The sequence below is a fragment of the Macaca thibetana genome, chromosome X (assembly GCF_024542745.1).
Source record: "Macaca thibetana thibetana isolate TM-01 chromosome X, ASM2454274v1, whole genome shotgun sequence".
Lineage (NCBI taxonomy): Eukaryota > Metazoa > Chordata > Mammalia > Primates > Cercopithecidae > Macaca > Macaca thibetana.
Window position 1 is genome coordinate 106,681,508 of NC_065598.1, and position 16,024 is coordinate 106,697,531.

Below are 16,024 nucleotides of genomic sequence, written 5' to 3' on the forward strand. Positions count from 1 at the left end.
TTCTTAATCCAGTCTATCATTGATGGACATTTGGGTTGGTCCTAAGTCTTTGCTATTGTGAATAGTGCCACAGTAAACATACGTGTGCATGTGTCTTTATAACAGCATAATTTATAATCCTTTGGGTATGTACCCAGTAATGGGATGGCTGGGTCAAATGGTATTTCCAGTTCTAGATCCTTGAGGAATCTCCACGCTATATGACATACATTTTACATATAATGTGTGGCCAGTAATGAAACCCACTGCTGGAGCCTATAACCTCACTCAGAGCTAGACACTTATTTATCTGCTTACACCCATCACTTAGTATGATGCCTAACACATAGGCACTGGTAAATATTTGTGGTTCGAGTAAGTGGATTCATACACAGATGGGTTACTTAAGGGGCCTCAATAATATATTCTCAGTTACTATCTGACACCTCAAAGAGTAGTACCTCTTTTTTGGGCTCAGGATTTTTTGAAATGAAAGTCAACCAGAAATCAACAAGGATAAAGCATTAGTTGGTATATTTTCCTGTAAAAAGGAATGTTGGGCTGACATAAGATCTTTTCTTTTCCTCTCTTTATGCAGCTATGTGACCTATAGACCTTCATTATTAAGCTGTGCAGAAGAGTATGGGGCATGCTAGGTGATCTGCTAAAGTCCACAAAACCAGCTGGTGATTGACTAGCATAGTTGGGAGTACTGTGACATAGGGGATTTATCAGGCTCGATCTTGAAGAAAAAAGAACACTCTAAGACAAGCATCATTTGATACAGAGTTATGTACATTTATTATGAACACCCGAGTTTCCTCCCCTTTCTCTCTGCCCAGTGCTTTTGTCAGAATGTGCTCTAGGCTACACTGCAGTCTCCACGGGAATGACTCAAGAACTACTGACCGATTTACCCTCAGGCCTGCTGATTACAGCTCCTTCCACCAAGCCCTGCTTCTGTTTTATCTGCAGTTTTCCTCCCAAAATACCCTATCTTCCTTCCTGTGTGGTAAGGGCTGGGCCCTGTGATCTCAGCTTGGGGGCTTTCCAGGTCCACAGAAAGACTTAGGCACATAGCAGTCTTTGCTTCGTATGTATATGAGCACTAGGGAAGTAAAGCTGATCTTGTGCTGGGGTAGACATCTACTCTAGCATGGACTAATGATGAGCCATATATTCTATAAGTGGACAGCAGCAGCTGCAACCAGGTAGTGAAGTAATAAACGTTCAGCCACTTGCAAATTATGAGCTTGTATAAGCTGGGCATGGAAAGGCCATGGGAAAACCAGCATACTCAATTATGAGTTTGTCCTTCAGATCAGGCTTTTAATTTCTAAAGAGACTGCTTTGGGTGTATTATGATATTTTAAAAAATACCCATACCAGTTTTCTTTAATGCAAAACATTTGTCTGGTGGGCTCAAAGATGGGGGAATTCCCACAGGTAAGGCCCTTGTCAGCTAAATGATTATCCCCTACCATTGTGAAGGGGGATGGGCAGAAAGTAGGTTTTGTCATGTTCCATTCTTCCTTCACTATTTAAGAAAGGCTGTTTTTAATAGATGTTATTTCCTCTTCCTTAACCATAGCTCCCAAATGAGATGTTTAAATGCATGCTGAGCCTTTTAAAATACGGGCATGTAAACATAGGTCAAGGGGCAAAAACTTGAGGAAGTGTTGCATTTTACACCAGTTCAAATTCTTTAACCTCCAATTCTGGCAAGAAGTCACTTTTTTGGTGAACTGTGAGCTTTGCTAAATTGATCTAAGTTCCTAGTTTAGAAATAATACCAAATCTCCATTGCCCCAGGTAGCTCTTCTCTTCAGATGTGAAATGGGCACCTTCCCTGTAGAAAGCCGATTTGGGTACAGAGAAATTGGGAATAGCGCAAGGACCTAGGATGATGAGCCATGATGCACAGGTTGAAAAGCAACATTCAGCCACCTCTGTGGTATGCAGAAATCTCTAGGAAATTCAGAAATTGAATTTCCAAGCTTAAATTTGAGGACATTTGTTGATATTTCACTGGGGTGGAACAATAAAGGGGATAATTATTATCCAAGCATAGTAACAGAGAACAGCGAGACCTCCAGAGACTCAAGACATTGGTTTACCATATCCTGCTTGTTTGGGATGTTGGTCTATCTAATTTGTTCCATCTAAATGCTTCCAAGGATGTTATGTTCTCTAAGAACTAGGAAATGTTTTCTTGCTAGGTTTTGCTTCCCTTTTCTTTTTTCCCACCAATTTCTCTGAGGCATCTTTTAGGGTAATTACTTTTGTTTTTTTATACTTAAAATATTTCTACCTCTATTCTTTATGGATCTTATTTTCTCTTTTTAGAAGCACCAAAGCTGAAACCTGTAATAATGCATTGGTTTGCAAATATAAGTACATGTAAGATAATCATTAGCATCTTCTGGGCATTAGCTCATGCAGCACACACAATGAATAACAAAGTATGGTGCTGCATATGTTTAGAGGCTTAAGAAGTCATTTGAAAAAGAACTGTATTTAAAAAAAGAAAAAGAATTATTTGTTCCTTATATGCAGTATATGGAGTGTGGATGCTGGATTATACCTATTGACTTCCTATTTGCAACTTGACGTTGAAATTTGCAACTATAATATGCTGGCTTCTTGGACTCAATTAATGTCAAGTTCCTGCTGAAAACAATGGAAGTCACTCATGAAAGTGTTAGCAGACAACAATACTACAGCAGAACTGACCTCGTTTGCTTGTTTGTATGAGAGAGAACATGAATGTATGCTGTGTGAGTGTGCTTGTATGTATGTCAGCAGTGAGCTATCTCTTACATGATCTAAGATTGAAACTAGGCGGCTGTAAAAAGAGCTAGTGCCTCTCTTGCTTGTCCGGCTGCTTTTGCAGATCTCCTGCCTAGCAAGTAGCTCAGCTCCTTCTGATCAAATGATCTTAGAACTGGCTTCCCTCCATTACACACTGTAATGATATCTCCCTAGTGAGGCTCTCTGAAACAGCACACCCCTGTCTCTGATAGCAGAGTTCCCTTGGTGAGTGCTCCAGAAGAGGCAAGCTCCAAAACAAGGCCATCTAAGAATTGGTACAACTAGCCAACGAAACCTTTTGGAGTTTTGTCAGTAAATCACCTAGCCTTGTGTCTTTAAATGGGAAAAGCCATTTGAAATAGTAAGTACCAGCATGAAGTGGGTTGAAATGAAAAGGGTAGACCTGTTGTATAAATCTTTTAGGAGGATAAAAATGTATATATGAAGAGTCTGTGTGTGTTTGTGGGTTTACTTGGATATGCATTGTATTGGTGTACTGGAAAGGGAATTGACAAGTTTAGGAGCTGAGGGATTGGATACTCTTCTCAGTTTTTTCTTTTCTGACCTTGGGCAAAATAAACTCAATGCTTGTAAATTCCTCATGTAAGAAATGGAGATGGTACTTTCTTCTTCACAATGTTGATGTCAGGCTCAAAGAAGAGCAAGACATGGAAGCCCTTTGGACATTACAAACTCATATGTTTTTAAAATGAGGTGCTGGTAATCAGATGGTAGCTGGTTTTGAAATGATGCCCAACTACTTGGCAGTTAGACTAGTGCTGATATTTCCAAATATGCTTTCTTGTCTCTGACCTGCTACAATTAGGTCTATAGGCTTATGCAACATTATGAAAAACTTATGCAGAGCTGTAACAAATACATAGTATGTATAGAATTCCATTTCATTACTTCACACATGTATTTAATGCCTGTTGGGAACAAGAGACTGTACTAGTAGTATGAAAGTATATAATTATGACTGAGGGGCTCTTACCCTCACGGAACTTATGATCTAATGAAGGGAGTGACTTGGATAATGATTGTGCAATTTGAGACAAGATGATAAAAATGGTAATTTGGGCCCATACAGCTGGCTATAGTTAGTGGTTGGGCTGCCCTTTTTCCACCTAGTTTGGGAATGGTAGTGTGGGTTCACAGCTGCTGGGAGACCTAGATCTGGTTCATTCTTCTCCCTGTAAAATGCCCACTTTGGCGTCTTAGCATGTTATGGGCATTAATGTCTGAAAAGTCACTAGAAATCTTCAGATGCTAGTTGCTGTAGAAATGCAAGGCAACGTATAATATTTCTTTCAAATCCTAAGACATTGTCTCCTTTGTGGAAGGCTAGATGATTTTTTCTTTTTTTGGCAGTTAAATGTACACTACGTCTTCTTACATTATCAGTCACAAGTGAGCTGGTTGGTTCTTTTGTAAATAATGCATCCAAGATAAAGTAGATTTAGTATCAGCATAGGCTAGTTAGCAAAGCATGGTTTGTTTCCCAGTCAAGTCTATGCCTGAATGCTCAGCTAGCCATCTCAAAAATGTATGCCTTTGGTTAAAAGAGAGCCCAAGAAAGAGCCAGCAGTTGTAACTCTTGGATTTTTTTGCCCACCACCAAAGTACAATTCAGTGTACATATCATTCTGATAGTAAATGCAGCAACCTCATCGTCAATACAAAGAACAAGCCTGTGTTGATATCATTGTTTAAGGAGTCATTAGCTAACTTTGTGTCTGTGTTTACTTAATAACTTGAAGTCTGAATACTATTATGAAAAAATCAATTCTTTTTTATCTATAGAGATAATTCTTGTTATAAAGAATTTCCCAATTCCAGAGATTGGAAATATTCTTACATTTTAATGTAGTGAAGGTTCTTTGACCAGTTCAAAGGTTCTTGACCTTTGAAATCCTAAAATCCATCCTCTTTTAGATGTACTCATGTCAGTTCATTATTATAGGGTTGTCATCTCATCAAGTCAAAGTTTCTTGTAACCCCTCATATATATATATATATATCAGAAATATTAGGAAATTCACCTTGGAAATTTCCCTTAATGAACAGCTCAGTCCTATGTTTGATCCTCTCATTTGCTATGAAAAGGGTGTTAAACAAACTTGGCGTGTGCTCAGATTTGTGATAATGGCCTTGCGTGGCTGGTGGTTTTGGATATTTACTTTTGGGTTCGTTAGATCATGACTGTACATATGCTAACCTGGGGTTTTGTTTTTAAAAGAAGGGCAGTGTTAATTTAGTTTTCATTGGGAAAATATGAAAATACATAGTTATGTGTATTTTGAAAGCAGACAAAATAATACAGACATATAGTTGTTTCTATTTCTCTGATGGTATGATATCTGATAAAAAATATTTATTTCAATTGCTCATGGCTTAATAGATGGTCCTCAAACTGTAGAACTAGTATTTCTGGATTCTCATCCTTCACACACTTGGGTAGAGTGCTTGTAGCAAAGAGACACAATTGGCATTTTTGGTTGTATTCAAACTAACACATAGGTCATAGTGTGAACTTTGGTCACATTAGCTAGAGTATAGTTGATGACCTATTTTTCCCCTTGACTTCTGGATCTACACAAGTTGGTGGTGGCTTTCTTTTTTAACCTACCCAGCATTCCCTGAGTGTCCAGTTGTGGCACTTCACTTGTTAAGAGAATGCATTTTGGAGGAATGAGAGACTAATGACAATTGTTTCTAATTTATAATCATTTAATCTATAGTTACCATGCATCTTGGTAATAGTTTTTTTCTCTAAAATGCTTTGCAATAAAGCTCTGTGTCAAGGCAAGTTAATGAAGGTCCCTATGTATGTGTTCATGTGTGCTCCTGTGTGTACATGCCTTCAAACTTGTGTGGGGAGTGGGGAGAAAGGGAGAGAGAAAGATACAGGGAAAGAGAGAAGTAATCTCTTTTAGTACTCTGAAGAAAAGGGGTATTTAGACTCCTTGCCTATCGTGAAACAGAGGCTTATGTCTTATTGCTGATGAATTGCAAGTGTAATTACAGAGCATTGCTAAACCACATTAAGTCCCAAGGGCTGAATCAAAAATATACACCATCTACAAAAGCCGTTTAAATTATCTCTGAAAAACCTAGTAGTCAAGTATGAAATCAGTCTGTGAGCAGATATAAACCGTTGCTGGTTATCCATTAAAATTAGCTCCACAATGCTAAGGGCCAACCTCTAAAAGTAAAATGAATGGCCCGTGGCTGTATCTAATGTGCTACTCACAAGTTTCTGTACTGTTATAGAAATGAACAACAACAGTTGAACTTTAAAAATAAACAGTTTTTTGATTGGGTTCCTAGAGAATAATGGTGCTTTTGTACAATTCTTGAAATAGAGCCTACAGCCGCCCAAAATAAAATAGTCTCTTTCAAGATCTTGGAAATAATGACATCATAGGCAGATTGAACCAGCAATCCATTAATAGTATCCTTTATAGAAAGCTGTCTCAGGGGAACACATGGCTAAGTAGACTGGCATTGTTTATAAACATAACATAATAAAATCACTTTTTAAATATGTTTGTGGAATAGTAGGAGATACCTCCCACTTGGGAAACAAATACTTTAACCTCAAGGATTCCTTGCAGGTCCCTACCCTTTCTCCATTGGTCTTCTAAAAGTGTGCTTAGAGGCACTTGATTTGAAGGTGAGTTAAAATACCAAGGACCTCCTGTACTATTCTTTCAACACCAAATCAGAATTATCTGGAATCATTAGCAGAGGATGATTGGTTGTGCCTTGTAACGGGTAGTAAAGAACCGAAGTAATATCAAGATAATTAAAACAAAACCATATCTGAACTGTTTAGGAAAACGGTTTGGTTCATGCTTTATTAATTTCCTAGTGTGGAACTGGACATAGGTTCTTCAGTTTCACTTCTGTCTTTGTAAAAGGTGTATTCCAACTCTTCTTATGATGCCTTGATGAGTTGAATGACATTGAAACACTTTCAGTTTCGTGGGCAATAGGCATGTATGTCACATAGGCTGAGTCCTTTGCAGAATGTCTGTGATACTGACCATGGCAAATGTGTGTTATTGAATTTTTGGTCAGGGATTTTTAGTGCAATATAGAAGTAGTTTGAGTTTTAGATCCCAAGTATTCCTTTCTTCCCAACCTATATTATACGTGGTCAAATAAGGTCAGGGTAATCAGGCAGCCTGAAAAGAAGCAGGGCATCTACCTGCCTCTCTGGTCAGATGGAGTAATTAGGAACAAAAAATGTCACTCTGTTGTCAGCCACCCCTATTTATCAAGAACAAAGGAGCATAGTATTTTAAATTCTGTAGTTGAGCGGAAACCCTGGCTGGCTCAGATTCTTGTCTTATCTTGCAAGATCAGCTTTGTATATCATTTTAAAGAGGTCATGTGGCATGTTTTCCTGACTTCTGTCATCTCAAGTTAAATATGTCATCAGAAAATATATATTATCCAGAAAATGGTGGCTTTCTCTTCCTGTGAGACACTCTTTTTAGAAATTTGTCTTCTAGGTATTTCTGTTTTCAAATGTTCAGTTTCTCTGCAATAACTTTCAAATTTCATTATTTTTACCAAGCTAGGTTTTGTATATCTGTATACATATTTATGTAATAATCACTTCATGTTTGTGCATAGTTTTTGAACCCAGAAAAGTTAAAGAGAAAACTAGTGCCTTGTTTCTGGTGGCAAATGTTCTCTGTGACTAAATTAAAACCATGAACCTGTCCAGTACAGAATAATGCCGCTGGTGAAGTCAGTCTTAAATTCACTTTAATTCTAGAGAAACTAGGAATTTAGAAGGACCAACAGTCAAAATGCAAAAGATAATGCAGACACATTAGCACTGGTCTCATATTCCAATTAAAATATTTACTCTAGTACCAATAGTATCTATGAATATGCTTTATCCTTGACATCCCAATTACTTTTTGATTGTACCTTGTTCTGTAGTTTGACCTAAATAGGAATATGTGAGTTTTATGAAATTGTTGGTGATAGTGACAAACCATTTATTACTTAGTATTTTCACTATCATTATTACTGAAAAAATATAGAATTGGTCTTAATTCATTAAGATAATGCAAGACATGACACTTAGCAAAACCAAAGAGATCTTCCGTTCAAAGCAAGATCAAGCCAATTGTTAGTTGTCAATCACCTGTACAGATGGAGAAGCTATTAATTGATAGTAACCTATTCTTGAGTAGTTACAGACTATATATATTTGAGAGAATTTAGAGCAAAATAAAAATTTTGAAATTCTCTACATAACATGATGTAAATTAGAGTGCATTACTGAGAGTAATAAACACATTGTAACCACTAAAGGGCCAGAAAGGATTGATAGATAATTTTTCAGCACAACAGTTAATGAGTAGACCCCTGTCTTGTTTTTATTGTTCTTAGGTTTGTTCATAGTAAATGTTGTTGGAACAAAGTGATATGCTAAGTCATATTTGGAGAGTTATTATGTTCCTAAGTTAGTACCAGGTAATACTTGATAAACTTACAGAGATGTAGTTTTAAAGGGATTTGATTTTCCTTGAATTCAAACTGGGGATTCATTTGGAAGGTACTGTTAGTATCTGACTTATGCTGGGGTCAGGACCTTATGGAAGGACTTTAATTAGAGTAGGAAAATACCTGGAGACAGAAACATTTCCTTGGGGGAGTCCATGCTTTTCCAGTTTACTTTATCCTCCTGGGGGAATGAAAACCGAATATACTCAGACGTAGACACAAGATACTAAAGAACAATGAACTTGGCCAGGCGCAGTGGCTCACGCCTGTAATCCCAGCACTTTGGGAGGCTGAGGCAGGTGGCTCATGAGGTCAGGAGATCAAGACCATCCTGGCTAACACGGTGAAACCCTGTCTCTACTAAAAATACAAAAAAAAAATAGCTGGGCATGGTGGCGGGCGCCTGTAGTCCCAGCTACTCAGGAGACTGAGGCAGGAGAATGGTGTGAACCCGGGAGGCAGAGCTTGCAGTGAACTGAGATCATGCCACTGTATTCCAGCCTGGGCGACAGAGTGAGACTCCGTCTCAAAAAAAAAAAAAAAAAAAAAAGAATAATGAAATTAAGAGCAAATAAGCTCCTAAAACCCAGACTGGATCTTACAGCTAGCTACCTCTGTCACCTCCCTTGTCCCTTCTCCCAAGATGTAAAATGTGGCAGGGAGTAAGGTTATGGTGTCTCCTCGGGAACTGGCCCTCTGACATTTGCCCACCTTTATCTTCTGCCTGCTTGGGAGAATATGGAACATTGTTTACCCTAACAGCCACTCCAACTCTGCTAAAACTGCCAGATCTATGGGATGGTTTCTCAGTTAATTATCATTAAAAACAGGAGAGTGCATTTTGTAACTGAGGTACGCACATGTAAGAAATAAACACCAAGGCCAGCTCGCTGTTAAAGCAGCTAACAAGTCACTGTTATGGGCCATTAAAAATCAACAGCCAAACCTGTGTCAATTCCAAACTCTGAGGAGGCTGATCACCTGACCATTACAAGCATCAGGATAGAATTTTAAAATAAGATTGTAAATTGTTCACTAAAACACTGGTAGTGGGGAGGAGAAAATAGAGTTTCAATGCGGGAAAAGCAAAGGGACTTATGTGTTTTTATAATATTTAGAAAGTCATTAATCACTGCTTTCACTTTCCTTTTTTGAAAATTGCATCAGGGTTTTTGGGAGGTAACTTCCTTCCCTCCAGAAGAGAAACCCCTAAAAACGATCCTCACACAAAACCTGAGAAAACATGAGAACAATGCTTTTGTTTCTAAGATGTTAGAATCCCCATATTTATTAGGTTGTTTTTAGACCTCTTCTCCCTCAACTCCTGTTTTTTCCCTCCTTTTCTTTAGGAGCTGTGAAATTGGTTGTAACTGAAAATGTCTGACGGTCTGGATAATGAAGAGAAACCCCCAGCTCCCCCACTGAGGATGAATAGTAACAACCGGGATTCTTCAGCACTCAACCACAGCTCCAAACCACTTCCCATGGCCCCTGAAGAGAAGAATAAGAAAGCCAGGCTTCGCTCTATCTTCCCAGGAGGAGGGGATAAAAGTAAAGTATCAGTGGCCGGGCATTGAAAATGGGCTAGTTTATTCTTTCATTTTCACTTTCTTTCTTAGGTAGTTGTTTCTTGAGGATTGACTGTTCAGGGCCTGCCTGACCTTTACATCTATATCTTCAGAGGTTGCATTTTGTCTGAGAAGAATGTTTGATTGATTTACTGTGGGCTGGCAGAAAATACATTTACACTGTGTTTTCCTTTCACATAAAATTAAATTCATAGTGTTAAGCCAAGGGTAATCATAGCAACAGTACTGTCTTGAATATATCAACAGTGACTTTCTTTCTGATAATGTAGAGTACAATTTACAATAATCCCTCCCTAACTGTAAGTTGTTCTTTTTGGAAATTTGGGTATAGGTTTACTTCTGTATACCTTTTTGGTAACTGAAAATTTTGAATTCAGTATGTGGGAATCAGTCCACATTGCCACAATATTGTCTCTCTGACTATATTGTAAGTGGGAAGGCATTTCTAAGTCATTTGTTTCCATTCTCATTCTTCAAGCTATTGTCCCCTAGATAGCCCCATGTGCACTGAGTAGCACACCAATATATTATTATTTATCCTTCTGGTGTTTAGAATACCATTTGGTGCTTAAATATCATATGCTAACACTTTGTGATAAGTGGGGATATGAAATCTCTAGTAAGTAACTTTCAGGTTGCATTAATTAGCATAAAGCTGAAACATGGCTTCTACAGATATGAAGCAAGTACAAGGGCACTGACACCATGGAAAGTTGTCAGAGGGCAAGAAGGGTGATGTCTTTAGAAGAGAAACAGGACATTCTCAATCTGCTTCTTCAAGGTAAAATAAATAGCTTTGTAGGTCACATATACTGTTAATCAATCTACAATTCTTACCATAAAGAAAGCTAAAACTATTAGTATGGCCAGTACTGCCACTTGTACACCTACATAACTTAAAAGATGCTTTGTTCTTCATGACCCAAGGATGGAAAAGATGGAAATGAAGTTAAACCTCTGGATTGAAGATAAACCGAAGAATAATGAAACACATTCAATGCAAGAGATCTGTGACCATGCAAGATGAGTTTTCAAAGACATGTTTTTAGACACTGAAATGAATCCAGAAAAATTTTTGTTGGGAGTAAGGGATGGTTTGAGGAATTTAAGGTGCACCATAATGTGGAGACCAGGTCTTATTTGGCGGTTGTGCCAAAGAACAAACCGTTCCTGTAGCTCTCATGTTGTATTCACCACAAATTCAGGAAGTGGCTGAAGAAGGGGATTACGTGCCTGCACAAATCTTTAGTGCTATCGAGACTCTCAAGCTTTGGAACCCTTTGAATACTTCTGAAGAGCAAGAGCCCACTGATGCTGAGGTCAGCAAAATCAGAGAGACTGACATTTCCATTTTTTGCCAATACTTCAGGTGACCTCATAATGAAACCCTTGCTGCTCTACAGAAAACTGTGCCTAAACCCTCTCAGGGGAAATAAATGAGCCAAGTTTCCAGCGTACTGGCAAGCAAATAGAAAAGCCTGGATGAATCCTCCTCTCCTTAAGGGATGGTTTGAACAGTACTTTCTTGTGGATGTTCAAGACTACTTAAAAAAAAAGAAAAATACCTTGAATTCAAAGTCCTGCTAATTCTTCAGTCTATTTGGTGTTTCATGTACATTTGCCAATGTGCATCCTAATGGTAAGATTGTCTTTATAACTAGCCACATGTCTCAGATTCTTGAGCCTTTCAGTCAGTGTTTGATCTGGCTATTCAGGAAGGCTTATTATAAACTAATGTATAACTTCACAATCTCGCGAAGTTTCCACTGTCTGAAGATCCTAGTGCTTGAGACTCCTACATCATTACTAATGGCATATCCTTAATAAAGGTTTGGCTATTGATTTTTAATGGGTTTTCAGGAGGTAACTTCCCAAAGAGGCATTAGATAGTTTAACAGAGCCTGTCATTAATGTGACCTGTGAGAAGACTTGGCTAGAGGTGGTGAAATATCTTTCCTCTATCCCTCCCAAAGACAAGAAAAACCTATGGATGAGGATGAAAATTTGGCACAAGAGCAATCATTGGCGGAAGTTGAATCTGAGCCTGTTGACACTAATTCAAGTTAATGCTGCTAGAGGCTGATCCTCAGGAAGCTTTGTTAACTCCAGAGATTATTATCATAAGTGATGATGAAGACAATTAGGAGGCTGTGAGACTGGAAACAAATACAGCTATAAGAAACAGGAGCAAAATTTTTAGAACAATATTAAAACCTCCCTAAGAAGGTAATTAAAATGGACATCTTTACATGTGTCAAATATTACCTGTTCAAAGCTTGAGTGACTTACAATTCTATAAAGAGGTGCTATGATGCCTTCAAACATAATCATATTGGACAGAAACAATCTTCAATAGAACTTAAATCATGTGCCATTCAATACTGTTGCTGGACAGCTGAAAAAACTACCTTCAGACAAAGTTTGATTTAATTAGACTCTATTAAAAGGTCCTATGAGACTTTTGAAAAGACTACATTGGGAAGAAAGAAACCTCAGAAAAGCCTAAATTATCAAGTAGTACCATTTAAATACTCTTACTGGACAGCTAATAAGCTGCCTTCAGACAAAGATTGAATGATTAAATTGAGCTCCATACAGAACTGCTAAGGTGTCTTCAAAAAGGACTTGAGAAGACAAAAGCATCTTTAGAAGGGCCACTTAAATTCACTTGCTTGATAGAAATAAAGCCTCAAGCAAGTTGTTATAACTTCAGGATTCGACTTCACTGACTCTAAGAGTATAGATATCCATAATTTGAACTAAATGAATAGTCCACTTCTGTTCATTGCTTCTCTGTCACCCCCATTTGCCACTACCATAATGAGTGATAGATACATCCTCATCACCACTGGAAATCATCTCAGGATCTAAATGGAAACTGTATAAAGCCTATCATTTTTACTGATTTAAACTGTGTAAACTCATTATTCTTTTTATGTAATGTGCTGTTGTTATTGTTTGCCTGCATAAAAATATGAGGGTTTTCAACAGTTGACTTGAGACCTCATTTTTGCCCATTTTTTTCCTTCCCGATATCATGATCTCCTCAGCTGAACTCTCTTACCTTGGGGGTTGTTCAGGAACCTGACTCTCATGGGGAAAGAGGGATTACTATTTCTGTGTTCCTATCTCTTGGTAACTGCTTAATCACAGTCAGTCTTGAACTAATGGAAGGAGCACTGGACCTGGGTTCTTGAGACCTGGGTTCATGTTTAGCTCTGCCACTGATTATTGTGACATTGGGCCAGTCACTTGGTTTCTCTGAGCCTCAGTTTCATCACCTGTTAAGTGAGGATAGTAATACCTGGCACAAATATCACAATATTAGTGATAATTGAATATAATTATAAGTACCAGATGGCTATTAAAAGTAAAATTAGTAAGTGCTGAATAACCATAATATCATTGTATTTGTAGCATTTTGGACCTTATCGATGAACAACTGAGAAAACTAGGTTTTTGAAATCTTTTATTTTTTAAAAGTAACTTCCTCCCATTTTTTATGTCAATTATAGAAAATTTTAAAAAGAAAATTAAATGTGCCTATAATTTTACAAGCCAGAGGTAACTAAGTTGCTATTTTTCTTTTTAGTACCTCTTGGTCTCATCATAAATTGTTCATCAATGTCAAAAACTTGGAAAATAACGATAAGCATATAGAAAAAAATAAAATCACCCATAATCACAAATCGTAGAAGCAATGTTAATATTTTGATGGATTTATTTCCAGACTTTTTCTATGGCTATGTATGCACATATATAATTTTTACATAGAAAAAGTCATAATGCCTATAGTTTTGTTGCTTTTATACTTAGCATTTTTATCATGAATATTTTCCTACATTTATGTGAAGTATTTGTAAATATCATTTTCAATGGTGTATAATGTTTCATTATAGGATGACATGATGGTTTAGTTAACCATTTTCTTTTGTTGGATATTTGAGGGTTTTTCCAAATTTGGCCATTGTAATTTCAGGATGTCTATTTCATTACCTAACTGAAAATATTTGCTTTGGTGACAGCAGAGGATTTTTTGTTGTTTGTTTGTTTGCTTGTTTTTGAAGAAGTCCTTTTAATAGCTACATTTCATTGACTAAATGGAACTTCAAGAGACAGGTAGAAGGAAAAAAAAAGAAATAGTAGATGTAATTTTAAGATTGAGGATTTATTTTGTTGGTGACTGTTCCAGAAGCTGAATTTTGGTGTTAGAGCAATTTAGGAGGGACAGTTTGCCACCATTTTATGATACTTTACTGTAGAAAAGTTTTCAGGATTTAGACCAGGAAAGAGACATCCTAACCATATACATTGATTTTATTTTATGGGCCCTGTGAAATCTGGGACTGATCAGGTTTCTCTTTTGTTGGCTGCTAGAAAGCTTGGAGCCAAATGTGTGGTCAATGCATAGCACTTGTAATGGGACTCTACGGTATGTATGCACTTTGTATTAGCTTTCTGCCAGGCTCCATTTCATGTTCCTATTTTTATTGTTTTTGTTTTTTCCTTTTACTTTTATATCTGCTTTGAATTTATGCTATCATGTTGTATTTTGTGTATTCTTGTAAGCCACCTGACATCCATCTTGGAACATGGTGGGGAATAAACACATGAATGAATAAATAAATACATTAATAAATACATGAATAAATCAACCAATAAGGAAAAAACAATGAGGCAAATGAATGCAGCCAGGACTCTGAAAATTGCATATTGCCTCCAAAAATAATCAATGTTAAGGACTTGAAGCTTGGAAGAACATATTGGAAAGAAGCAGGTGAGGCTGTGAGGCTGCATTTAGAGGTGACATGTTCTGTGTGACGTCTGTGTCTACCGAAGCATGCTTATATGTTTTGTGTCTTCTACTGCACTTGAGCATTAGGTGTGTTTCAGAGGATATGCAATGCTGTGTAAAGGACTGTATCTTTAGAGGGCACAGTTCATGTGCATTTTATTTGTGGGGAATCGAGAGAGATTTGGGAGCTGGTGAGCCTGGGAATTATGTGATGATCCTTCTTCCTGGAGGCATAGGAGGGAATCATTGTATGTAAATCAAATCAAGACAAATAGGAAGTGTTCTACCATTTACTGACTAGTTACTGGGTGCCAACCTATGTGCCAGGCACTTTAAATGTGTTGATTTAATACTTACAGCCACTCTATATTATTCCCTTTTTACAGATGAGGCAATTTAAGCTCAAAGCATTTAAGTAGACAACGTAGAATCACATAGCAAATGACAGAAGCCAGAGGCCTCCCAAGTCTCTCTAACTCCAAACCCTATGCTTACTTTACTATATCACACTACCTTGCAATGGGACAAAGGGAATGTGTGGTAAACTATGTTCCCAGCATCTAAAAGCCAGCAGTGGCTTTCATTTTTCTTTATGAAAATGATAGTGTGCTTTGAAACATATGTGAATTTCAGAAGACGGGACTTTTAAAAATTGCCACTCAAAAGGAAAGAAAGAACTTTTTCACATATTTTTGAAAGGAATGATGGTGAGAAGATATTCTTGATAATGTAGATATGCTAACATTTGCTTTGGGTGTTTTGTAGGGTTTTTTTGGTGTGTACTTTATAGGCTTGCATATTGCTTACTTTAAAAAGCTGAAGTTCTAAATAAGTATGTTCATATATGTGAAAGAGTTCTTAAAGTACTATATAGTTTTGTTATTGTATTGAATATATATTGTTCTAATTCCTAGAGTATGTCATCTTCTATATACTCTATACAGCAGGAATCCTTGCTGCACAACAATTATATTAAAGAAAATTCTCAGTTATCCTTTATGGTCTTGTTAATCAAATGTTTTGGTCAATGCATATTACTAACTTTCATCTAATTAATGCACAATAAAATATACTTAGTGTGATAACAGTATGAAATCTTTCTTTGGTGATACTGAAGACCCTTTGGGATCTTGCAGTAGCTCAAAGTTATTATCACTGCACCAATAATGTGTAAGAGTGTCAATTAATTCAGGGTTCTGTTATCAGAAAGCCAGGTATCAGAGACTGCTACATCCTGAATGGTGCTTACATTCTTGGTTCTGCAAATGTAGCCCATCCAGCTTAGCAAAGAGTGCTCTTTGGAAATCACTGCCCTGCCCTT

At 37.3% G+C, this 16,024-nt stretch overlaps 1 protein-coding gene across 11 annotated transcripts in view; it reads left to right on the top strand.

The window, feature by feature from the left end:
- The window catches only part of PAK3 (p21 (RAC1) activated kinase 3), a 291,282-nt gene that overhangs the window by 177,747 nt on the left and 97,511 nt on the right, over positions 1 to 16,024 (top strand). For all 11 annotated transcript variants that reach the window (XM_050776548.1, XM_050776541.1, XM_050776543.1 and 8 more), the window contains one exon: positions 9,669 to 9,870. In XM_050776548.1, the coding sequence (XP_050632505.1) occupies positions 9,696 to 9,870 (175 nt within the window). In that variant the 5' untranslated portion in view covers positions 9,669 to 9,695. The remainder of the gene's footprint in view (positions 1 to 9,668; positions 9,871 to 16,024) is intronic.